The sequence below is a fragment of the Tachysurus fulvidraco genome, chromosome 12 (assembly GCF_022655615.1).
Source record: "Tachysurus fulvidraco isolate hzauxx_2018 chromosome 12, HZAU_PFXX_2.0, whole genome shotgun sequence".
NCBI classification, from domain to species: domain Eukaryota; kingdom Metazoa; phylum Chordata; class Actinopteri; order Siluriformes; family Bagridae; genus Tachysurus; species Tachysurus fulvidraco.
This window is the reverse complement of record NC_062529.1, coordinates 14,550,357-14,577,885: the sequence shown is the minus strand read 5'-3', so window position 1 is coordinate 14,577,885 and position 27,529 is coordinate 14,550,357. Positions and strand designations below refer to the sequence as shown.

Below are 27,529 nucleotides of genomic sequence, written 5' to 3'. Positions count from 1 at the left end.
TCAGAATTGCAACTGCAGAAAATAGTGTTAACAAATAGCCAGCGATTTTGATCACACCACACAAAATGTATGAGTGAACATACATTAGGGACTAGAAATAATTTAGCCAACACCTTTCCTACTTTTACAAATTGCAACCATTGGTGGTGGTGTTGTTTTTAGTTGCAGAAAAAAAGCAATAGGTGACTAATAGAAAATCAGACAATACAGATCTCAGAAAGCATTATCTCTATCTTTAGTATTTTTTATAAAGAGAGGGAGGGTTAAGCCCTTTTATAACAGCCATCCTTACTCCTTAAATGATCTTTAATGAGTTAGACCCATAAATGCATGTCTATTTTCAGTCCAGGAACAAATTAAATAAAGGTCTTCACAGGCTTCAGCATACTAAAGCAACATATACAAAGAAAATCATTAATGTAATCTGGCCTCTATGCTCCAAGAAAGGTCATGGAAGAATAAAATTAAAATTAGACTAATTAGTTTTATAACATGCCACAGTGACTTTGAGATTGGCAAAATGATAAAGGTATTTTGAGTCAAAAAGGAATCAACAACTGGCGGTTCTGTCTGGAGACATGAACAATTGACTGTCATGTATAGAGCAGAGGACATCTACCTCTGGGAAACACCAATTTTTGAGTTATTGATTAATAGTTGACAGGTCATAACAAAACTCCATTGCAAAATTGACACCATTGCTCGCTCCCTCTCCCCATGACACAGTTGAAAAGGCAGCTGGTGGTCTGCCTCACGCACACACACACACACACACACACACACACACACACACACACACACACACACACACACACACACACACACACACACAAACCAAGGGCCTACACATTGTCCAAACAGCAGGTGGGGTATGACCTGAGAACTCGCCTCCTCCAGCAATGTCACCTCTCTCCAAGGCCAGGCTTTTCAAATGGGATAGTGCCCATGTCTCATGTGCCATCGTTTAAGTTCCTGCGAGCTTGGCAGGGCAGGGAAGCAGCTATGCATATTTAGAACATTATCCAAATCTTTGGCATGCCTTCATAGGCCTACTGTGGACGTCCCTGAATGTTTGATGACAGTTGTTAAGGCATTTGTTTTAAAACTCACATACATGTGCTTTATGCGTTTGTTGAGAGAAAAATGCATGGAATGATATATATTGTGTACATATTTTATACGTATAAATATACAAAATTGCTAATGTAATGTCAGTCATTGGAGCCACCAATAATAGTTCATCTAATCAATCTGAAACCATAAAGCAGACTAACCCAAATTATTATAGTCATAGAAAGTCACAGAAAGTCCTCCTGTATAGTGTAGAGATTCAGTGAATATAGCTTGATAAATTTATGTTAAAATGAATTCAATTCTATTCTATTTGTTAAACAATTGACATTGTCACCAAACAGCTTTACAGAAATCTGTATATAACCTTTTTGTTTTTCAATTAATGAGTTAGATAGAGATGACAATGTCAAGGAAAATCTCAAGGGGAAAAACACTTGAGAGGAACTAGACTCAAAAGGGAACCTGTCCATATCTGTGTGACACCAGATAGTGTGATTATAAATCATTCTTCTTCTATAACGGTCTACTGTAAAGCCAAGTTGGGGTGATGTTCGACGGATGGAAACAGCCCATTTTCTCTGAGCAGACATTCTCAGTTATATGATTAACAGCTGCTACAGCTAAGGAAGCCCATGTGTTTCTGTAACATCTTCAGGATGTTAGGCAACAAACTGCATGTCACCCCACTGTGCTCTATGTTTCTGTCTCCTTAATCTTACCTTGTTTACCCATCCTTGATTTGTAAATTGTTCTCAGCTCTGTGAAATCTACTGTATGTTCCAGCTGACTCCAAAGAATAATGCTTGCTACTAAACAAAATGAACATTCATCTTCATTAAGTGCTAGCTGAATTAGATAATTGTATGTTCATTTTTAGGTTACTTGAGTCACCAATTTAAGCTGTTTGTATTATGAGAGAACATTAACCAGGGTTTTTCTTCATCTTATCTTGTAGAAGCCTTGTGAACAATTTGCATAGAGCATTCTGCCCCGAGTTCAACAAACAGATGTTTCCTGATGAAATGAGAAGTTGAAGAAGAGAAGAAGAGAAAGAGATACATAACTAGGGTCACTAGTTTCACATGCACTGGTTTGACTTATCTTCATGACTTTGTTCAAGCAAATGTCTAGACAGTTGAGGTTTTATTAATTGTACTGTACAGTATACATTTTTTGTACTGTTAAACTAAATATTTCAACCTTTCCTAATTTTAGCAACCAACCACAAACAAAAACACAAAAGTTAAGGCACAATTTACTCAGTGATGCATTCAAGAAACAACAGTTTAAGGTCATTAAGCCGTAGTTCCTGAACATGCCTCTTAGAAAACGATATAGTAGTATTTGTGGTGTGCTTTATTACAGGATTCACATGAGTGATCATGACATGATCACACATGATGTTCATTATTTGACAGTGGGTAGATGGAAACACCCTTTTTGTTTGATAAGAGCTTTCCTCTACACTTCAGTACCTGAAAGCAACAAAAGTGCTTCTCTTCATCAGTAGCATTTGTTTCTGTAAAGAAATCAACATCTTCAATGGGTCTGGTAAGCTACATTTCGAATATTAATGTAACTGTCGTTCCCATTTCTTGAAAAGGGTCTCTAAATATGCACGATGAGCCACATGGTGACATGTTTTATAACGAATATAACATAATGATTGGCTCTGCAGGTTTGATATTTGCAAAAGTATGTACATATATAACAAAATACTTCTTATTTATCCTACCATTTAATTATACAATCTTGCCATGAGATGGTTTAACTAAAAATAATGCCTAATTTTGTAAGTAAATGTAGCTGATAATGAACAAAATGTGAAGGACACACATCATGTGCAATGTAGGAAAAGAGTTGTTTGGGATGGGTCTAATTGCTGTGTGAAATTGACCAGTTTATTGGCTTTCAGCGTAATTCACACCCAAAGCTCTACCCAGGAGATATACTTGAATTCCCCCGAAACAAGTATTTCTCCCAGTTTGGAGTTTACTATGGAGAAAGAGACAGTGTCCCCTATGTGGCACATTTAACATGCAGAGGTAAGTTTTGCATAACATATTCATACAGAATGTTGATCATTGGGTTTATACAGCATCCGAAAAAGAAATAACTTTTCATTTTAGACTCTGAGGCAAAGTTCCTGGTCTATGGTCGTGCTTTAAATGCTACTGTGAAGCTGGACCCAATTGATGTAGTTGGGAAAAAATACAAAGTGAACAATTACTTGGATGAAAAGCACCCACCTCGAGACTTCTACTCCCACATCAAGCCAGAGATTGAAGATGCAATGACTAAAACCTTCACCTATGATATCCTGTTCCACAACAGTGAACACCAGGCAACACTATTACGCTATGGAGTCAAAAAGTCAGAGCAAGTGAGAAACCCATTTTTCAATAATCATACAGTAAATTAACTGTGGGCAATGTTTTATGCAATTACATCTTTTTATTACATTTATTCATATTTTTGACATTTTTGAACAAAGAAACAAGCATAATGTTTTGTATTTAAGATGCAGAACAATGCCATAGTAAGAAATAATAACTCATACTTACTTTACAGGGATTAAACAGGAACAACAGTATTACATTAATACCTAAATAACTAATATCTTATAACTTTTACTTGGTTTGGTAGTAAATTACAAACTAATAATGACTAAGTTTTAAATATCCCATGTAGAATTGACTAATTACAACAAAAAAATTTCCTTAAATGCTTATTTACCTCCTTTGGCCTTCAAACGAGGCTCTAGCTAAAACTCACATCTCTTTTAAAATAGATTCTTAATTTTTTTTGAGACTTCATGAGTGTGTTGATGTTGATGTTCCTTCTCGCTATCTACTAATCACAAAAAGATGGCTCACTTAGATACATCATTTTATATGTGCCTTATTTCCACAGTCTATGAGAGAGATCTTATTCAATCGAGTTAGCCAGGAACTAAATAAAAATGTACTATTATTAATAGATGGCAATTATTAGTTATCAACTAATTGATTAAGGATACAATACGACCATTAGTTTATTATTAATTAGCCAGTATTTTCTAAGTTTTTATTAGTTTTATAAGGATGTTAATTTAGTACTAAATATGAGTTACTTAACAGAATTTTAAATTGTTTGCTCAATTCTGGTCTAGTTTACAGCTTTATATAAGGACATGTTGCTAGAATACAATTATGAATAATGTAAGCTTTCTCGTCTAATTCTGGTGTCGTGTGGTTTTCAGATTGACAATGTTTACGCAAAGATAGTTCGAACCTGGCGTGAACCCTTCCAGAAGAAGAAATTTTGATTCAAGTTCTACAAATAACCACTTGGGGGCAGAAGTGAGACATACAATATTGTTGAACTGAAACTCGGCATGAAGACAAAAAATTAATGAGCGACTCATTCAGTGTTGTGAGTTTGGAGAAATCGTCCATTTTGTGATGCTGGAGAAAAGGGTAGACTTTGGCATTAAGAGAATGAAGATTTGTAAAATGAAAAACAATATTTCAGATTTAATATTTGGGTTTTTTACTTTGAACTGTTTCTTTTCCAAGCCACTAGTTTACATTTCTACACATTTCTACTTTCTCCTAATGCTGAGGTGTAACGTTTCACTTCCTCTAAGCTCTCTTCACAGTAAGCTATCATACACCCTTTAATGAAATATCTCAAGTATTTTTCTAATCATTAACATGACCAAAATATTTCCTTCTATATATGATTTGTATCATATATGTGTTTAATATGTACATAATTTGTACTCTCAGTACTGGAAACCTTTTCCTAATCTGAAATCTTCCAAAATCTGACAAGATTTTAAATGTCTTTATATCTTGGAATAAGGTTCTATACAGAATTATTTACATAAGCTATGTGTATATTACATCAGAATATAGTTTGTACTCCACAGTGCTTCCACATTATTTGTTAACATTTTAAATATTTGTATTATCAGTAGTAAGTAAGAAAGATTCTGTAGATTCTACAAAGATTCTTTGCAGTAAAAGAACAAAAAGTAAAAGAGAGTTGCACCATGAATTGTGTCCTGATTAAATTGTTGCTCATTATATACACTTGGGTGTTAAATTTGCTGGTGTGTTATGGAATAACTGTTCAATGTAATTGTAATGTTAATTTTTTTATTGTTTTGTTGTCATTGCAATGTGTGAAAAAACCAATAGAAGGAGAAGAAAAGATTATTAAAATATTCACTTTAATTTGAAGCATTTTAACATTACAAGTTAAGCCTGCCGTATAAGAAACGGTCGAAGTAGTCTAGGCATCCAGTCAAAAAAAAAAGATAAGATTAAAGCATTATTTTAACTATACACATTTTTTCACAACATTGTAAATATTACAATATTGTAAAGTCTAAAATAAAACAATACATATCTTTCACAAGTATTTTCAAGATGACCGAAAAGGTGTTCTGGAGAAATCGATTGATTGTTGTGTCCCTCATTTAACCAGTTTGTGTTTTTCACAAGGACTTTTAGAGGAGGTTGAAATCAAGAGCTGTGTTATTTAGACCCTGAAATCCAAACAGCAGGAAACACAAAAGATTTAAAGCTGTGACATTCTGAGACTGACTGATTTATTGATCTCTCTGGTTTGTGATGTGGCCTCGTTAGAGCTGCATAAGTCAAAGGAGCTTTGAGGTGATATATGGCCTGATTACTTAATGATTACACATCATTAACATTTCATGTTTGCCTTTGCACTGCTATCAGTCTACTTCCTGATTGTTGTTACCACATTGGAATCTTTACTTTGTTTGTATTTGTATTGTGGTTTGTTTACTAAGTATTTTATTAAAATTCTGTATTTTGCTTGCAAGTTCTTGCAACTTTTTCAGCCTCTGATCCAACTCTCCCCATGGCCTCTGTTTCCACCTCTGTTGATGCCTTATTAATGGTTTCTATTGACGTTTTTTTCTCTATAGCTGTCTCTGCCTGACACCACAAACCGGAATGATCAATAGTCTATGATGAGAATGATATCTTCAGCTCTACATTTTCCTTGCCTTTGGATTAGGTCTTCCCAAATAGTCATGTGGTGCGCTGTTTTTATGTATGTGTGTAAATGCAATCTTATCCCCACCAGTTTTTTCACCCATCCTAATGTCAAGCCCTGATCCTTCCCCATTGTCAGCCACAGATCCTGCTCCATTGTCAAGTTGTCCTGTGATGTTTTCCAAGGATCAGTCATGAACTCTATTTCATCTGACAAGGTCAATCACAGGGCCTGTTTTGTTCCTGTTAGCTCATCTTTGCCTTAATATTAGTCACAATATTTAGATCAGTTTATTCCAGCAGAAAGTATGTCTAACATACAAGGTTTAAGCGAGGCATACGGACCCTATAAAGACAAAGACTTTTCTCTCATCTGTTGAAAAGGTCCTCATGGATATGAAGAGCTCATAGGCTTCTGTGCTCTACAGTGCTTTGAGGAGATAAACATATACACCAGGAAAAGATGATTTTTACATTTTCTTCTGAGTAGTCTTGCTACACATTACTTGAGTAAACTCTATTATAATCTGCCAAAACAGTTTCTAAATCAAAATGTTCTTTATTAGTTCACGGAATACTGAAAATTACAGCAGAGACTGATCTTTTTATCCCATTTAAAACCCACCAGCTTTGAATTAAGCTTTCCCTCTGACTCTATGAAAACCAGCTTGCTTAAACTTGCCTTTTGTCAACAGATTTTTACATAAAAATACGAGATTATATAAAGGATAAATAAAGCCAATTAGAGATGCAAATGCTAACCCTGGTGCTCCTACTGCAGTTCAGGGTAACAGTCAGGGTAACAGTGGGAGGAATGACTGCTGACATCTAAAAGTACAATCATGTCTGTCACTACCTCCAGATTTTCTTTTTTTAGTTATGCTGTCACAAATAGACCTGCTGGTGACCTTATCATACACCATGTTGTGTATGCTTTCATCATATATAACAAACTGTTAACTGTTTGTTTTGAACTTCATGTGTCACAGTGTAATGATGCTGCAGGATACAGATACACTCCCCATGTTGTGACTGCTTCTTTGTCTGCAGTTGTTTGCACATACAGTTCAAATTTCTACTGCAATTAATTCTCACTTGAATTGTTTAGAGACCTTTGTTTCCCAAGGTTGCTATCATAATTGTAAGGAGTTGCATGTGACCTAAACCCAAACAATTACAGCAACACTGTCCTTGAGGTGGAAATACACCATCCACCATCACAGGTCTAATGCCCATCACAGATTCCCAAATCTACCATCATATGTATATATTTTAAAGGACTACATTTCACATTTCCTTTGTATGATCCACTGTAATTCATAATCCAACAAATGTTAAATAGCAAAATCTTATAAGAAAAAAATTATGCCAGCATTTCCTTCTTTGCTGTCACCTTTGGCTTGTTCATTAGATCCCAGATTGTGTTTGTTCCTAAAAGAACTGTATAAATAAATGAACTAATCTAAACTTACTAACTGTCATTAGTCCTGCCAGATCTTATTTGTCTATATATTTATGGCCATTTCTTTCAAAATTCTTTACTGCTTTCTCCACACCCCGAGTTTTCTTGTCTGATTCTTGTTTCTTATAATTCTTGTTGTGCAGTTACTCAGATTGACCTTTGACCATCAATATGGATTTGCCCAATGTAACCCTGTCTCTGTGCCTTGATCCCCTCCAGCAGAAATTGATATTGATTTCTGGAAAGTTTTTAATAAAAAAACTGCACTCTTACATACAACAACCTGTGGCTCCAATTGCTCAGAAGAAGTAGATACACACAATAAATAGCAAATATTCAGAAATAAAATCTACAAATGAATCCCTTACTGAATTCTGATACTGTAGCTCACAAATAACATTCATTTAAAACAAACACACATCATAAACAAAGCACCATACTTTGACATGCTACTTGAGCAACATTTGTTCACAGTACATAATATTAGCATAATAGTGCTCAGTTTCACTCATGTTGCTAGCTTGATACGGTTCAGCAGCTTATTCCATTTTAAAAGTTGCTCCAGCTAAATAGGCACTTTATCATCATTTGCATAATTTGCTTAACTACGCTAAATCTCATTGCCATGTTGCAATTTAGGAAAGTTAATTGGTTTAGACACAGTCACCGTGCCAGTATATTTATAAGCTATCTTCTCTAATGAGTCTTCAGTAATGCATCTGTCCTACTGTATTAAGTGTGACACTTCACAAAGCAGTAATTTTAGACCTGTACAAAGACAAGTCTCCTCATCAGCCCACTTTATAATTTTGTGCCCTGACTGATCAGCACTGAGGGCATCAGAGGAAACAATAAAATCCTCAATCAATCAAAGACACAGGCTAAGTGATCAACCTGCTTTTTCTAGATCATATACCTTGTTTATGTAAAAGCAAGATTAAATCACAGAACTGTACCTTTTTGTACATGTAAAACATATTTAACATACATAGGAAATGATCTCCAACAAAGAGAGAAGAAAAATGAAAAAAATCTCAACAAAAGAAATGAATTGATGTAAATGGTCAACTGATGCTTTTAATTCTGTATGACATTCAGTGTTTTATTTTTTCACTTGTTTGTTTGTTTATATACAGAATCAATATAGTAAGCTAATATATTGAGACCTGTTTGTGAATTGTTTGCAGATTGACCGGCATATTAAATTGCAACCCAAATTCATTAAAGGAGCACTCAGCTCTGAGAATGCAGACATCGGCTTAACAGTTGTGAGAAAATGAAATTTGTATAGTAAACCGTTCTAGACTTGTATTTCTTCTTGTTAAAACAATAATGTGTTTTTTCACTGTCATTGCAAAACAAGTCATTACATTCAGTCATATACTGTATACAGCTCAAAGGCATAAAGAAATTGGTAGTGATAAGGGAAGAAGTGAAATACAGCGTAGAGGCTACCAGAGATAATGCAATAATGCAAAACAAATAAATGATTATTGTCTTGCCAGAGAAGGCAATTTAGCAGATGATGAAAATTCAGTTCCATGTTCAGTGTTTAGCAGGATTGCTATTGTGTCTGCTCTCTGAGCCTGACACTGATAATGCTAACATTAATTAAAAATAACAAGAACTATTGGATTTAAACTTAAACGAAAGTGATGGGTTTCGTTTTAATTAGTTGTATGCTTGCAATGGGGAACTCTTAGTTAATGGAGATTAGACATGTAATATTTTGCCTGTAAAATGTTGATGTTTAATTTCTGTGATTATATATGATTTACAGATGATAGTACAAGGATATCAGATGTAGTTGAAAAAGAAAAAAAGAAACAAGATTTGTCACATATTTATTTAAGCACTGTTAAATGCTTTTCAACGCATATCCCTGATTGTTAATTGAAAATTGGGGTCAGAGCTCAGGGCTAGTTATGACACAGTGCCACTAGACCAAAGAGGGTTAAGGGCCTTGCTCAAGGGCCCAACTGTGGTGATGTTGGAGTACTGTGGCTTGAACCCTGACCTTCCAATCAACAATTCCGGGCCTTAACCGAGCCGAACAACCACTGGCACAGAGTTGCCACACTCTCCCAAGAAACTGATTCACACAAGTGGTTTTATTCACCTTATATCCTTCTTCCAGAAATGAGCAAAGGCTTCTCTCAAAGCACATTTACACATAAAACATAAGCATGAACATACCAAGAAAATATTGCTGATATTGTTTTATTCATCCTTAGCAGAATGAGAAACTAAGCATCAGACACCTCTGTGTGGAAGCTGTAGGGTTGTCCTTACATAGATTTCTTAGCCAAGTTATACTGGGTCCAAAACATTTCAGACTATGTGTATGCTGTTGTGAAAACACAGGACGTATCTATTTATTTATTCATTCATTCATTTTCAGTAGCCACCTCTCCTGGTCAAGGTCCCTGGATCCAACATGGGGTAATGCTTTCAAATTTCAAATTTCTCAAACATCATCTCTGTATTTGCTAAATCACACAATAAATGACCAGTTTATTAACAGGTGTGTATTTAACATTTAGTTATAGAGCATTCATCTCGAATGGGACAACAAACTATTGCAGGGCAGCATTCATTCACACATCATATTCTATCATCTCATATCCAAACCTAATCCTTAATCGAAATGTATTCAAAGTACAAAAACATAAATGATACAATGGCCATATTTTTCCTATTATACAAATTAAGTACATACATTTGAATTCAGCATTGTTTCCTGAGTCAGTAGCATTATTAAAAGTAGCCATGAATGCTCTAAAATTAAGTAAATCTTCAACCCCAAGCCATTTCCTTTGATGTGTTTTTATTTTACTAGAGAGACTAGTGCTACTGTACCTTTGGCCCTTTTTAATTCTCCTCACTTGATTAAAAAGGCCAGGCTCAGGTCACACTAATCAACAATAGACCTGCACTGTGTTCTTAGAGACTGGTTTCCATGACTGTCTAATCAAAGCTACGCCTAAGGAAATGACAGCCATTGTCTCATTTCCAGTCCTGATAATAGTGAAAGCTTTAAATGAGCTGATTGCTGGATTTGATGTAAAGCTGGAACGGGACTAATACTTTTGGGTTTATCAGGAAAGTGATATGTGCATCTCCTCAAAAAGGTTGGAGTTGAAGATGCTGGTTATTACAAACATACAGTCATTTATTGTTTTGTCTTGTATAAAGATTTTAAAAAATAAATGTTTTAAAAATAAAAAGTATGATATACTAAAAAACATTAAAGCAATTCCCAGTTGTAGGTATCTAGCCTCTAAGCTTTCAGTCTTAAGCAATGATATTGTAACAACGTTATAGCTTTGGAAAGAAAGGAATTGAGTTTTCCTGGTGTATTTCTTTCAGCCAGGAGATCAGAATTTTGTTGGTCTCAGCAGGTCTGATGAGAAAAATAACAACAGCAATGATAAGAATAAAAGAAGAATCATCATAATCATAATATCCAGTCTATATGAGCTTATCTGTATTTTTGAACAAAGGTTTTTGTCTTGGAAACAAGTCTGACAACAATTTTTAAAAATCAGAGAAAAGTGTCATCAATTCCTGGGTAATTATTAAGAAGCCTCTACCTGCTTGGACACGCCAGCCAACAGATATTTATCTGATCAAAAATATGATAAAAATATTCCCACATCCTAACTGGTAGACCAACATGTTTGTTTAGTGTGCTAATTGACTCAAAAGTGTTGGAGGTTAATAGATTGAATCTGTAAAAGCAAAGTTTTGTCTCTATGTCTCACAATGCCAATGAACCAAAACAAGATAAATTGCACTCTGGTGCCACCATTGTAACAGGACATGGTACTGTCTACACAAAAAGCAGGAAATTTGGGTTTTAGCACCTCCTATGATTAGACCTATAGAACTGTAGCAGTAACTGAAAAATAACTAAAATACATGTATCAAAGCTACTTTAAAACTTACAAAGATTCTGAGTTGTTCATAATCTCTTTTTAGATGATAATGATGTTACTAACAATGCACTATGATTGCATAACAAACAAGTAACCTTTGGCACAGTGACTGCTATGAATACTGCTGTCATACATACAACTCTTCCTGGAACCTTCTTGTAAAATCATGCAGGAAGTAATGTTTCTAAGAACTGTTTAAACTCTCTACAGTTTGCTCTCTGCTGTGTAGGATAGCACATCCCATTTTCTGCCGATTGTGTCTTACTGTAAACAGAACAAAAATTCTAGCTATAGTGAAATAACTTGAGTCTCTGTGAATTGCACAAAAACCACAATAACTTTTTTGTGAAAAAGGGCAGAAGTTGCAGACAACCTATATTTTGATCTGTGGAGTCTACCTTCACACATCTGTCCTGTTTTAGGTTCAGAACAAATTTGTTATCATCTGATATCAACAGCATGCAAGGTTCAATTGGTTGGTCATTATCAGCTTGGAAGAATCTCCCTGATGTAGCTGTGGAAACAATATCGTTACCCTCCTCTGATATAAAAGGTGGAAGATGACTGGTCTTTGGAAAATAAGCAGGTGGTGCTGAAAGACTTGGGTCTGTGACATGTACAATCAGCTTATGAATAATTGATTGTAGCTGAGTCGTGTCCTTATTTGTCACTGGTGAAATGCACTTATGGCTAGTGAGCTGCTTAAGTGGTGTGTCTTGGGTCAGATTTATAGCTGAATTAGTTTCTAAATTTGTTGGTCAGTGCAGAGGATGTCCTAATCAGACATCATGCTCTGAGAAATCCTGAAAGAGCAAAGGCCCGGTACAGCACTGTGTCAAGAAATTACTTTCTTCATATATTAAAATATTCACATCTGTATGTTTAACCTTCGTAATCGTGGCCTTTGTCACTGTCTCTGCTAATCTAACTGTAGGGACAACAGAAGGAATTTTAATTACACTTTGATCAGTCTTAAGGGAGTTCACAGAACCCCCAAGAGAATAACCCTAACATGGATCTACACTTATCATAATCATACACATTCCTTTAAAACTAGAAGAAAAATCATTCAGGATATAAACTGTTAGACAAATTCATGAATATTACTATTTTACATTTTACAAAGAATCTTAGTTAAAATAAGCAGAACTAATATAAGCTAAAAAAAAAAAAAAAAAGCAGCACTGGGTGAAACAAATAAAATGCATGTAAAAAAAAAAGAAAAAGCTTGAGAAGAAGCATCAGCTTCTTAATCAATACTGAATTACATAACAGCAATTAGGAACAATTTACCTCTCCATCTGGGTCCAGTGTCCACAGTTTTCTATATGAGCCCTTGATAACTTGGGAATCTAAAAATTCAACACAAAAAAAATCATTCAAGACTCTGAAGTAACATTGAATAATGCTAGATTACTGTGTTCATTGTGTTGTATATACAAGCATAAAAAAGTTATCAAAAAAACTAGAATGGCAGTCTTACAATTTTCTCCATGCCGGTGGAAAAACTGGGCAGAAGCACCTTGTCCTTCCCTGCAGTCACCATCAAAGCTGGCATTAGGATCTAAATAACAAAAAACATCTTTGTGATGATCTCTAAACTAAACGTCATCACTAAGCAAAAATAAAAACAATTCATTCATTATTTCAGAACATCACTGCACAGCAAAACTCAAGTGAGGTCAGCCTCTACATGAAGAGATATGTTTATCAGAAAGGAAGCCTGGGCAGCAGAGCACTTCATCCCAGGCCTCTCAGGAGCAGATGTTAGGGAATAGACAGCGCAGGCCATCTGCTGTGTCCAGTGTGTATGGTTGGACTTGATACTGGATGAGTTTACAGAGGAGCAGAAAAGTGGGATTTTTTCGACAGTGTGGTGTTAGAGCCACAGTTTCCTGGCAGAAACACAAAGCTGGAATACAGCTACAGGAACTGGCACACACTTGCCTTGCCCCTTGGCCTCGAACACATCCAGCGCCAGTTCCTCTCTCCATTCCGATACAAATTCAGAGCCCCCCTTGGACACAAACATTTTTTTTAGTACAAACGTGGAAAATGTGTTTAAGCATAATTAGTGAAACTAGAAATTTCTAATTTACAAAAAAGAACAACTCCAAGGGAAAGTTTAGCTTTTTGATGTAAAACTATACATTCTTAAAGAATATAATCCTGTATTTAAATTCTACATTGCTCCTGTCCCTGTGTACCTGAAGCCACCTTTCCTGTACTGCTGGACGTAGTACTGCAGCTCTGCCTCACTCAGAATAGCACTTCTGGGAACTTCTTCTGGCAGTCCTACAAACAGACCACCTATTGGATAATAAAAATGAGTAATATTTAATTGGCAGTTGTAATTAGTACATAATGTATGACATAATATTCCAAAATGATCAATGCAGACAATCAATCTAAAGCATTTCATAGTCTCTTAGTCTCTATTCCACAGAGGTTCACAGAGGGAAAATAAATGTAATTATTTGACCATATTGTGTCTGAAATGTCAGATACTCAATTTATTATTTATAAAACTAAAGCAAACTAAAGCAATATTATACACCAGACTGTGTTGTTACACTGAATATCTTCACAGGTTACCTCACAGCTGTGCTGATATTCAGTATGACTTCACTCTTGCTTTGGCTATTGTTTTTCAGAGTTCAGTCTGTAATGGATAAGATGATTGCAGCACTGCATCATATTCACACCTGATGTTTTCATTGTAAATGAAAGAGGAAGAGGAAGAAACCTTCTTGCATATTACATACACTAAAAACAATACTCTGCTGTGTTGGCTGCACAACTATTGCCACCTGTAAAGACATCTGGTTATGGAGCTTGCAGTCGTTGCTTTTCCTCAAGTGAAAAAAAATAATAAGGTGGTAGGAATTTCACTAGTTGTTATTGGGTGGAAAACCATTCAAATAAATAAGATACCTGTTTCAGTCCTACATCCTACATAATGTGGCTATGTGCCAATTTAGCCACTAGAGTATTAGTGAACTTGGACAATGAACGGCCAACTGACACCAACCATATTTTTAGAGCTAGCTTTATGCACAGGGGTGCACACAGTTTTGAGTCAATATTTGAGAATAATGTCAGTGTTTTGGGAAATGGATCTAAACAATTAAGAACAGTTTAAGATTACTCATGTTGAAAATACATATACAGTGTTTTGAGACATTTTTATTTTACCTCTCTTGCAAACTCCAGTCAAATCCACTTGAGGATGTGTATCCTGAAACACATATCACAAATTACACAATTAAAGGGGTTGGAACACAGTATGCTGAGCGCTCCATGTATTCAGTCATTACCGCAGAGCAACTGAAATACAACTACAAACAATTCTTTTAAATGTTATTGCACACCTGGCAAAATAACAGCAAAACTCTCTAATAGTTTTACTTTAAGAAGAATGAGTTCTTATTCCCAAGTGCTGTAGCAGGAGTTTCCGAGTTTGAACCCAGTCAATGCCATAACTGTCTCAAAAATCTCTGGTTGGGGAAAATGTCTCTCTCATTCATCAATCTTGCAGGACTAACACGATGCTTTTATCTGGATATGTGATGTTATCTGTGATGTAGCAGGAGCAGCATTGGCTTCATGTTTATTGAAGGAAGAAATCTACCTTTTTCCATCCCTGGTTGAAAGCTATCTTGAGACAGTTGCAACCCACCTAAAAATGTAATCCACTCAGATATACTGCTCAAGCATTATATATCCATGCCCCTCTTAAATATAATTACTATACAATGTAGTTCTCACTTGTTTTCATCACCCAATCACAGGCCTCACAGAACAATTGGGAGTTAATGTTATTTAATTAGTGATAATAAGTGTAAAGCTTGCCAATTTCATCACTCACTTCTATACCTTTGTTTGGCAACCTCCAGTAGGAAAGGCACCTGTGTACCTATGCTCATGGCTTATGTTTTGGGATGCACTGTGTCATTTAGACATATCCTGTGAGGTTTATGCTGCATTGAAATACATATTTCACAAAATATTTTGATTTATAAAAAAAATTCCCTGAATAGTTTAATATCTCATTATGGTATGAGTCACTATTGATATAATGCCACTGTACAGTGTAACAATTGCATTACTTATGTGAAGATTGCATTTTTTCTTTCTTTCTTTCTTTCTTTCTTTCTTTCTTTCTTTCTTTCTTTCTTTCTATCTATATTTCTTTCTTTCTATCTTTCTTTCTTTCTTTCTTTCTTTTTTTAAATCAATAGATATTACTATTTTAGATTACAGATTACTGCTATGACTTCTCATAAGGTTATATTTTTATTGAAATTTTTAAATAATTTACTGATAAGCCTTAACCTCATGATATTAGAAATGTTTGGGGGGGGGAAATGTGTAGTTTTTCAGCTTCACCTTTTGAGCTTCACGCTTCACCATCTGAAGTGCACACTGAATATTAATTGAAAACTATATGACTGATCTGCCAGATATCTGGATTTTGTTGTTCTTAGAAGTCACTGTATTAGTATTTTGTCATATTATGCAGAGGGAGGATTCGAAATAAACAGACAAAAAAAGAAAGAAAGAAAGAAATCCATTCTGGAATTTCTGATCCACAAGCAGTCTAGCCTGTTGTGGATTAAATTACATTTATGGATGCAGCATATGTGTGGGAGGATAAGTGGACACTACTGCAATTACTGCAGGGTATTCCTCTGAGGCCCCCCTCTTCCTGTGAGTGCATGATTTTCTCTATTTGACACAAGCAAGTGTGGAGATAAAAAGCAAGCATCAGAGCAGGGCTCATGCCAATGCCAAATACCCCTGGTCCACACAGTCATTAGGATGTGCTATAGCTGTCTTAGCTGGGCTGAGTGATGAGCTGGCCAAGAGTGACTCATTAGTCCAGGAGCAGAGGCTCAGGTGAAGGGCCTTTAACCAGTCCTCATTAGAAATTCCAAGTCACTCAGGCACAGCAACCTAGCACTTTGATCTCCATCAGTGTGGCTTTTTGATGGTCACAATAAACCTTGGAAATCTATAGAAAACCTGAAAATACCCACGTGTTATAAAGGTATTGATCTGCATGTACTCTCAAAAACTCAAAAAATCAGTTTGTATGCATGCTGACATGTTTTACTTTTCTTCAAACTACTCATCATTTTCAGACGTTTTTTTGAGAAACAGGTAAGATGAAGACTCGATTGCATTTATGTATTTTTTTGAATAAGCAACAAATCCTGAGTTTAGGATTTGACATCATCCTTGCACAACATACACTGTCAGCAGTATTTGTTGTCTGTTACATAGTAATGTCTGGGTAGGAAGTGCAAGCAACTGGTCTGAGAACAGAAGGTGTCTTGACAGTCAAATGTCAACACAGACTGTCATAATATGCAGACAAATGTCAAAGCTTCACCAGGGAAGCTCATATGAAAGAACATTGCACAAGTCACCTGTTTTTCTAAAGCAAAGACGCCACTGCACAGTTTACCTCACAGATATGTTAGAAGCATACATGCTACTGCATTAAATATGCATTAGATTAAATGTTAGATGTTAGATTAAATTAAATGCTAACCCTAACCCTAACCCTAACTTGAATTAGACAAATTCTGTTATCCATTTTAGGTGAAAAGTACATAGTATTTGCTCATCCAACAGACGTGTGCACACAATCAGTATGCCAAGCCAAAGCTTGCCCTGTGATGCCCTTAAAGATTTTCAGCCCTGGATCCTACAGTCTTGGTTACGAACTGACAGCTGCAATTAATTTGTATCCTCATCTTCCTTAACTTTGACCTTGAAGAATGATGTTTTTTTTACCATTACTTTGAAATCTCACCTTCACTGTTAAATCAATGCCTACAGGCCCCTTTTTGATGAATAAAAAAGTCTTTGTGACCGTGACCTTAATTCAGGGAAATCATAATAAAACATGGTAATGTGCAGGACTGTGAAGAGTGAATATCAGACATGATGAAGCATGATACGAGAGACTATTGCATATAAGCATGATATGATACTATTTTCTCAAATATAATAATACAAAAATGCTTATTTTATGTACTAATCATGTTTCATGACATTCAGCAAATGAAGAAAAAAAAGAAAGCCCTACAAAAACTCTTAAACTACAAAATAGTCTTTAAGAGACACATTGAAAATATAATATATGCGAATGCTACCTTTGCTAATTTATCAATGGCAGTGTATTTCAGTAGCAACTTACAACTGTCACTTACAGTCTCATCGCTAGCAGTGAACAGCAGTTTGAAAGTTCTCTCTAGATTCTTCTCCAGCTCAGCCTCTGCTACACCCTGGAGAAACAGAGACATGTCAGTCTCCCATTAACAGATGAGCTTTATTCAGATAATAGCATGCCTTCAAAAATATTCAAACTCAAAAGTTTTATATTAAATGCTGTTTTATCATAAATGGACCTTTGACATTTTGTTATCAACAAAATGTGTTGTGCATGAAAACAAGCATACAGGTAAGATAACAGTCCTACTCTAGCATACAGTCAAGTTAGTTTACAAGATCAATTAAAATATTTTAATAACATTTTTCAATTCTAAAATGTTTTACTTGTATTTTACTTATTACTGGTGGCACACTCAAACTTTCAGGCCCACAAGCTCTTGTAATGTATGAGAAGAAAGGCTTCAATACAGTGTACCTAGCATTGAATGCAAACATATTGACTTAAACCCCGGGGTTATTCCCAAAATACTTATCTACCCCATATAATCACACAATTTGGTGTATTTGTCACAACACTATTGGACTGCTAATTATTTTCATAATACAGACTAAAATGTCACTCTGATAAGAAATTTATTCTTCTTAGAAGGACAGTCTGCTTAAACACAAACTCTCAATTCTCAGGATACTAACAACATGCATAATGATAATTTAGTGCATAATTCATTTCATGCCTAATGACTAGCTTCAGCTTTGTCAGAGCTAGAAATTGCTACAGAATTGCTACAGAAACCATAACCTTCAGAAATGTCTAAACAGGAAGTTACAATTGCAGATCCAGTTAGATGTGCCATATCCTTTCTTCTGAATTGCCTGAAAGTTTGTGTTACTGATGTTTTTCCAGTATTGTGATAAATATTAACCAACAACAACAACAAATACACAACAATTAAAAAAGGTCTGCTGTTTTTTTGCTTCCATTCGGCAGTGTTTGCATGAATGTATTGCATATATCAGATGACCTTTTTAAAAAAGTAATATACATGCAATACAATTCGATTAAAACAACAATTTATGGACCCTGAATAATTTAGCGAATATGTCACTCACCGGCTCCTGGAAGTAGATCTGATATTCAAAGACTGGTATAGACTTAATTGTCTGCATTGGATGTTTGTTTGGATCCACAGGGAAAAGAGGAGTGTTGAGGGAAGCCACAGCCCTTGAGTCAGAAAGGATATTTGTTAAATATTTTTCCACAGTTAAGCTATGGAGTGAAAGTCAGCTGAGCCTGAATTAATAATGTTTATAAGAAAAAACATGTGTAATGTGATGGGTATTTTTTTTTTTTTTTTAGATCTTACAAGATACCTTGTTATACCTCTGTGATAAGAATATACTCAGTTGTAGGGTACAACATGGGACCTTTAAGGAGTTCCCCTGGAGGAACAACTGACCGTTCTTTTTGAAATTATGTATCTACAAATAAAAGCTTATTTGAACTGCTAAGCTCATGACCTCCCCAGAATTTGCTAAGTATGTAACATGGTATCTAAACTGAGTAAAGACTAGGGCAAGTCATTCTGAAATAAGGGTGTTGTGGGTGAAGCTGGTTAGAGTTGTGTATTTGACAGTAAGGACCACATACCTCACTCTCTCTGGGTAATAAAGAGCCATGTTCCATGCAAACACACCACCCCAGTCATGACCCACCACAGTAACCTGAGTAAGGCCCTGAGTTTAAGAAGAAATATGGCATTTAACTTCCTTTAACCATTTTTTTCTACAAGATTCTGTTTGTTTTTTGCTAATCAGCCCCACAACATGGTAGATTTTTTAAACCTAAATCAGTCACATTATCATTAAAAAATATGCGTTTCAATACTAAACATTTTCTTTAAAACAAACAAAAGAAAAAACTATTCCCATTCAGTGCACTGTTCATCGTACACGGTTCAGCTCACACGGTTCAACCACAGTGTAGTTCCCCTATTGCTATCAATCAGTTGCAGGAGTATTGATGTCCAGTAGTCAGTCATTGCCCAAATTAAAAAACAATCCCCCAAGCCACAGGCTTAATTAACTTTATTTTGGAAAATATTTATTTCATGAAACTGGCAAGTGCACTGCATAATGAGAGGATAATTAGCACCTTCAGTCTAGAGTGACAACATCCACAGTTGCCTTAATAACATCACCTTAATCTGTTCACCACTGAATTCAGTCTGAAATCTATTTATAATTCAATGTATTTCTATATAAGTCATATGCATAATTTTACTATGGTATAAATCAAGCAGAAAAAAATTTTCATTCGAGTGAAATTATTAATTCAAGTGGTGATACATGTGACATTCCCAGCATCTGTATCCTTTATTTATAACAATTTCTGTGATTTATTGCTACAAAAGAGATACACTATCTAAAGGATTATTCCTTAGATATTCATTAAAAATAGCTTGTTGGTGAGATGATAATAGCAGAAATCATGCAAGAAAATAACTGCATGCAATCCAGGCAGATATGCAATGTAAAATATTAGGTTTTGTCTTTAAAAGGCAAGCGAAAAACCGTGTCAGCTGGAAAGGGTTCATTTTGCATGTGGGCCAATGGAAGGGTCATAATATGATGGAAACAAAAAGGGTCAAAATGATTCATGCCAGAGGCAGCAATTTAATGTGTGAGAATGATTTCCTAAAACACAGTCTGAGTAGAATACCTCAAAAGCACTTATCTAAGCCTTGTTGCTTACTGGGTTCATCCTGTTATGGCCTTTTATGAAGAAGATGGACATGATAGTGAGTTAAAATAGTTTAACTTAAAAAATCTCTAGTTGTCAACCCTATCAGGCATATTTGAGATGTTCACAAAATGTGCAGTCATCCAGTTTTCAGTTACTCAAAACTTTTTTTGCCTTTTACAACAATCTTGCACAACACAGACAGGATCTAAGAGAGGTCCGCACCTGAGAATTCATTCTGTCCTGAAAGACTGAGAGAAGTACCATAATGTATGTTGCTATATACTGTACAGGGCAGTGGTGGCTTAAATGTTTAAGGCTTTGGGTTGTTTACCACAAAGCTCTCTCTGCTCCAGCGATATTGTATCATGGCTGACCACGTGCTCTGAACCCAACCCCCTAACAAGCTGGGGTATGTGAAGCATTTCACTGTACTGTAATGGATATTTGACCAAAAAAGGGTTCTTTCTTTCTACTGTTATCATCTAACCGTCAACCCAGGGTACATGTGGAATATTATTTATCTGTTATAGCTGTTTGATCTTGACATGCATAGCAATCAGAATGTGGATCAAATTCATGTTACATTATTCTACTTAATAATGTTTCAAAGATTTTCTAATCTGTTTTGTTTTGCTTGTGTCATGTATGCAAACATATGAACTCCACCTCCCCCAGTGTTTTCTTGGCTTTCTTTCTTTTGTTTTTTTGTACTGTTTAGTCTGTGGCATTACTAAATTGTGGCATTTTAATAAAAGCTGCAAGCCTGTTTCTGTTTAATGACAAACTGTTTCTGTTTAATGACAAACAGGGAAACAGGTATGAGGTTCATAATGTTTATCCAGTTTAATCCTTAACTGCATCACCATGCAAATTTCAGAATTTAACTGAAAAACAAATTATTCTGTAAGCCTGAAGAGGAGCTCCAAACAAATCAGCTAATTTGGCTTAAGAGAAATAGTTATGTAGGAATAGATATTTCAAAAGGAATGGGAAAATAACCACAACATTATATGCTGGTAGAAACTTGACATTGGGCTGTTTTCCCACAAATATATAACGAAAGCTTTACACAGAATGAGTGGTAGCATCTCATTTACTGTATGTGTGCTCACCCAGCAAAATATCACTGTGCTTCAAAGTGTTAAAATAAACATTTTTCGTATTAAAATCAATGTGACATGGAGGACTGCAGCTGGGTTTGACAGGTCTTATTTACATCTTCTATTCTGTCTAGGGATCTGTTAAGTATATTTCATAACTTTAAATGTGTGGAATAGAATTTCCTCTTGCTTGCACAACCTGAAGTGTCAAGTGAGACTAGGGTTAGATTTTAGGCACCTGGGAGAAGGAAATATACATACCATCTTATCCAGAAAGGTCACCAGTTCCTATAGGCACCAAGAGAAATAAACATTGTCCAATTATTTTTCCAGCATATCTGTGTGCATACAGTTGAGGCAGTGTGCCTTTTCTTACCTGTAAAATATTTTCTTGAGAATACTCCACAATATCTGCAAAGAGAGTTGGGAGTGCTATCAGAGCTGTGTGGCTTAACTCTTCATATCTCAATGTCAAGAAATGCACAAAGAAATCAATCACTGTTTGGAGGAAACTACCCAATAGAACATTTTTCATAGAACATTTCTGACAATCCCATTAGGGAACACTCAGCATATAGGGTATTAAAAGTTCACAGATCTCATTTTCATTCTCAGCATGGTGCCTAAATCATACTACAAGAGTAAAAAAAATACATTAAGGTAAGTGTTGCACCTTCTCAGACATCTATATCTGATGTTTAAATTGAATGTGTGTCACAGGAGAAAATCAAATATACATCTCTCTCAAATAACAGCTTCATTATTAGAAAATTATGAATCTTATTTGACTTTCACATGAAACCGTGAGGCAATCAACATTAATGTGTAACCATTTCACCACGTGTTAATTGCAGCATACTAAGAGCTATGGGAATTAAAGTGATATACTCATAGATGATGCTCATGTTAATAATGTTTACTAAGGTAGGGATGATGATTTTGGCTTTCTTACAAGATTTACTTTTTAACAAAGAGATATGTTTTCAAAAAAAAACAAAAAAAAACAAAGGACCATCTTGTAAGAGTGAAATATTGCTTCATATGGACTTGTTCTCATCTAAGGTCTCACCCATGAGGAATTCATTAAGAACCTTAAAAAATGAAAGCGGTTAGTATTTGTGAGGGTATTTTTTTAAAGCTCACCATAAACTTTGATAGCTTCATAGAAAACTTTATATTTTTATTCTAATCTAACTCATAACCATGTTCTGATGCCCGAATGTGCTAATATGTTACAGTCTAATTAAATATTTAAATATATAAAGATATAATAAAAAAGGATCAACTAGAGAAGAGAGGTAGAAATGACAGAGAAAAGACATTAAATCATTCTGACAGACTGAATAATACCTAAACAGCACAGTGCAGTATAATATGAACTGACCTGCTGGAGCAGTCGAGTCACCAAAACCTTTTAGGTCTATAGCAATAGCCCTGAATCCAGCATTAGCCATGGCAGGAATCTAAAAAAAAAGAATAATGTAATTAATGGCACTTGTGCTGGATTTAAGCATTCATTCCCACATGCTCTGCATTATCAATGCACTTCTCTAAGCTTCCAGGATACTGTCCATTCTCTGAATTGTTAAGCTTTAGATCACTGGCACACAGCTTGAATTTTTATATATTTTTTTAAGCATTTTTTATAGATTTTTTTTTACCTGATATCTCCAGGAAAACCAGCTTTCTGGGAATCCATGGAACAGCAGGACTGGAGGACCATCCCCCATCTCCACAAAATGGCTCTTCAGACCAGGCTAAAGGAGACAGGGACACTAGAACTTACTTACCTGCTAAGCAACAATGTCATCTCTGCTTCTTTACTCTTTTCGGTATTCAGACTACAGCTCCACAACAACACAGCAAATAATGCATGTAAATAGGTAGGTGTATGCAGACACATGCTTGTGTTTAGGATACCTCATCTACCTTTTGTCCTTACCTTAATAGTGACATATCCATGGGTGACCTCTTCAGGATTACAGCAGAGAGGCCGTTGTTCACTGGTAACCTGTGCATTTCACAAAATGTATTATATAGACTAAACTAAACTGATTTTTATATTTCTTGATGACCATGTACATTTAATATAATATAATTGTGTGATTGAATAACTGCCCTTTTAAAAAGTCTTTTAAAAACCTGTGCTTCAAGTTGCTAAAATTGAATGATGGTGATGGCTCTTTATTAAATTATATTTATAAGCATATACATTTTGGAATATACACAAATACCTTTATGGCATTATGAATTATAGCTTTTAATTGCCTAGTGGGTAATAAAAGCTAATGTTTTTATGACACTCATTTACAATGCCATTGATTTTCTTCTTAATAATTTACAAATGCCATTTATGGGAGTCACAATGACAGTGTCTTTTACAATGTGTTGCTCTTTATTTGTAACAAACATTAATTCGGAAATAATTTGAATTTAGCAAGAAGTCAATAATTCAGATGAGAATGTGATCTATTTTATTAAAACTGTCAAATGATTCTGGCAGCAATTTGACAAACAACAAAGTGCTCCAGGCTTCTGGTAGTATCATGTCTGTAAATTGTATTGTAAATAGTGTTATTTAAGAACAATTTTAAGAATAACACCTGCAATAACATTTTTGAGTATGCTTTACTGAAATTGCATCAAATCTGTTATTATCATAGTCAGTGTTGGGCAGTAACGCGTTACTTGTACTTTTGACAGTAACTAATACTCTAACGCGTTACTTTTTTTAAATAAAATAACTCCGTTACCGTTACTATATGATGCGTTACCCGTTACTTTTTTAAATTAATTAATTTTGGCTGAAGTGTAGCCTACAGCCTAACCTGTTTACAGCAGCGACGCATTGTAGGATTGGTGAACGCCAACCACTGTAAACACGAAGTAGACGCGCTGTGGGCGTGTTACCGTTTATTCAAGTATGTGCGGCAGTAATTCCGAAACACATGGGCTATAGCCCGCCTACACTGACAATTGATTGGTTGATTTACCGAAACAGGCCAATCAGGATTGCCCCCCTCCCTCTCTACCGTGCGCTACAAGTTTGGAGCACATACTTGAATACTTGTCTCTGTCGCGCATGCGCGCTCTTGCTCGCTCGCTCTAGATTCCGGGAGATTTGCGGTGATCAGGGTGCCGCTATCAATATGCGGCAGAGACTCCCGGAACATCCGGGATACTTGGGATGTCTGGTTTTGTGTTTGTATAGACCATAACGCATTAAATGGCATTAATGGGAACATTAAATAACGTTCTTTAAAAAAGTAACTAAAATGTTACTATTAACAGTAACGCGTTACTTTTTGGTGTAAATAATCAATAACGTAATACTTTTTGAATGAAGTAACTAGTAACTGTAACTAGTTACTATTTTTTAGTAACTAGCACAACACTGATCATAACCATATAATTATGGCATAACCATAACTATAACTATTACTAGTGTCTTCACTACATTTTATGTAAGAGAAAGACATATGAGATATCCTCATAAGAAGATCTATTCAAACATTCCTTTATGAAAGTCTTGTGAATAGTATAATTGTATTTATAACATGTCTAGATTACTGACCTGTTGAAGCCAATCTGATAGGATTGATATACAAAGAACAAAACATTTACAGTCTGAAAGAGAAACACGTCTGCCCTGCTACTTCCTGGATGACAGCATTTTTATGCATTTATTATCCAAACAGCACTGAAATAATGATTCAGTGGAAAAGCGTATACCAAATACTGTAGGATAAAAGTTCATTACCTTTATCCCTGTTAAGTTCTCTATTTCCAGCAGTGATGCACTGATTATTCATTTATTATCCAAACAGCATTGAAATGATGATTCAGTGGAAAAGCATTTACCAAATAGTATAAAAGTTTATTACCTTTATCCCTGTTAAGTTCTCTATTTCCACCAGTGCTGCACTGATATCAGAAATCTTAATAGCTGTCATTCCCAACCTTTCAGCTGCCTGAACATTCTCCTCACAAATGTCCAACCAGATAGCCTGAAACAAGAATACAAAATCGTGTTATCATGCTCACAAATGCAGTGGAGGCTTGTGATGATATTAAATAGGAGGGCTAAATCTAATGTTTCTTATAGACATACTCTTAAAGGCAGGTAGGCATTAGTGATTTAAATTTTTTGTATAGTATCAAGCACATACTCTACTTAATTTATGCAATGCTTCCTCTGAGTAATGAACAACTTTTAGCAACATGACCACAAAGACAGACAACTGGTTCGTAAAACATGGTAGCAAGCCGGATAGATACTGAATGACTTTGCTTTACATTAGAAACACTGAGTATATATACTATGATCATCAGCATGTTTTCATGAGATATCTTATTAGATCTGAGATTCTCAAAACTAGCACAACTCAAAAATCACATTTATATCACAACAGAGCATTATGCATAGCTCTATTGTTATATTCAAAAGCAGCGTCCCAGGTGGCTGTACATGCCTGGTTAGGTTTAACATTCAATGTATCCAAGGCAGTGTGGAATATCTCAGGTTCAGGAAGTCTTGACCCAGTGTGGCAAGAGCGTACTACCACATCAAAACAGCTTTCCAGCACTGAGAGAATCTTAGCAACACTGTCCCTCTGAGGAGAGTCATCAACCCAGATATTGGTCACAACACCAGTTTTTATTCCTTGAGGAAGAAAAAAGACGAGAGAGAGAAAAGTGTATGTCTAGTGTATATCAATATAGGCCACTGTATATTCTCAAAATTACAGACAAACAGAATTTTTTTCCATATAAACCAGTTATCCACACAAACCTACATACCATTTCTCTGGAGTGTGGCAGCAGTATTGAGGATATTTTTATTAATCTCCACCTTTGTTATCTCATCATAGAGCTTTTGGGCTGTCAGGTTCTCACTGACTGCCTCTTTTTCACACTCAGAGTCCAGCTCTGCAAACATCTTTAAGCAGCAAAGACAAAGATCACAATTCTACTCTACTATATTCTGTTTTATTCTATGTTATTACATTAGTGTCCTTAAGTGACTATTCTTTTCCATATGTAACTTAGTCTGTTATGTCATTTGGACTTCTTGACCTCTGGAGACATTTTAACCAGCGACTTTCCCATGAAAAGATCTGATAACACGCATTCCAACTCTCCTTGAAACAAATTTGATAACTATCTGAACTTTGTATTGTGATCAGGAATAGAGAATTTTATGTTGTTACCTGAGAAAGGGTGACTATCCCTCGTTCAGCACGAACAAGAGCATTCTCACTGCCTTCTTTGTCAGTCGAGTTTGATATGAAATCCCTAAAAAAAATTCAGCTTGCTAAAATTTAAATGATTTAAGGATTTAATAATAATCCAAAACGAGATGTAAAAACACACCTACCTCTTAGTGTTTGAACATGCTTTAAATTTGTGTAAAGGCTGGAGAGGGTGAGGAGTTACAACACAGCCCCACAAGCCAAACAGCACAGCTTTCTTCATTGTGGAAAAAAGTTACCTTTTCAGTTACCATAGAAGAGCAACAGAACAGTTTCTGAGCACCAGCACAGAAGTAATCGCTCTGCTCAGTATATGGAAAAGCAGACTCACTACTACTGTGTCATGATTAATGTGTAAGAGAGGAGGAGCAATGATAGCCAATGAATAGCCTTATACCCAAAGTTGACAAACGGACATTTATTGCACAACACTTTCTCTATACATGTGAACACTAAAGATTCCAGTAAGGACTGTAAGCATAATAAATATTATGAAAACAATATAAAAACTAAAAATACATACAACTTGATTCATAAAATATTATCCAGTTTTCCACATTTCCACCTTACATTATCATACAGTGATGGCATTTTGAAAACAACAGTCTAGAAAAAGCAGTTTGGCAGCACTGGGATTTGTACTCAGGACCTTTTAATAAGCAGGCCTTAGCCTTAACCATTTGAACTAACAAGGATGCTGGCACTGGTGAATGGTAACAGCCTAGTGTAACTAGATTGGTTAGCAATATTAGCCTTGTTAAT

The 27,529-nt window shown here is 35.5% G+C and overlaps 2 protein-coding genes across 2 annotated transcripts; one reads left to right on the top strand and one right to left on the bottom strand.

Moving 5' to 3' along the window:
- Positions 1 to 2,467: 2,467 nt before the first annotated feature.
- plaat1l (phospholipase A and acyltransferase 1-like) lies at positions 2,468 to 5,913 on the top strand. The gene is made up of 4 exons (XM_027172414.2): positions 2,468 to 2,625; positions 2,990 to 3,119; positions 3,204 to 3,457; positions 4,316 to 5,913. Exons 1-4 carry the CDS (start codon positions 2,617 to 2,619, stop codon positions 4,379 to 4,381), a joined length of 459 nt encoding a protein of 152 aa, XP_027028215.1. The 5' UTR covers positions 2,468 to 2,616; the 3' UTR covers positions 4,382 to 5,913.
- Positions 5,914 to 9,755: 3,842 nt separating this feature from the next.
- ephx2 (epoxide hydrolase 2, cytoplasmic) lies at positions 9,756 to 27,089 on the bottom strand. Its single transcript, XM_027172412.2, has 19 exons — positions 26,893 to 27,089; positions 26,726 to 26,810; positions 26,316 to 26,454; positions 25,988 to 26,178; positions 25,400 to 25,522; positions 23,458 to 23,526; positions 23,177 to 23,272; positions 22,900 to 22,978; positions 21,892 to 21,926; positions 21,777 to 21,803; positions 19,321 to 19,406; positions 18,783 to 18,894; positions 17,711 to 17,785; positions 14,685 to 14,727; positions 13,697 to 13,799; positions 13,437 to 13,506; positions 12,973 to 13,053; positions 12,783 to 12,841; positions 9,756 to 10,954 (listed from the first exon to the last, which is right to left on the bottom strand). The coding sequence occupies exons 1-19, from the start codon at positions 26,988 to 26,990 to the stop codon at positions 10,870 to 10,872; spliced, it is 1,656 nt and encodes a 551-aa protein (XP_027028213.2). The 5' UTR covers positions 26,991 to 27,089; the 3' UTR covers positions 9,756 to 10,869.
- Between the last annotated feature and the right edge of the window lie 440 nt (positions 27,090 to 27,529).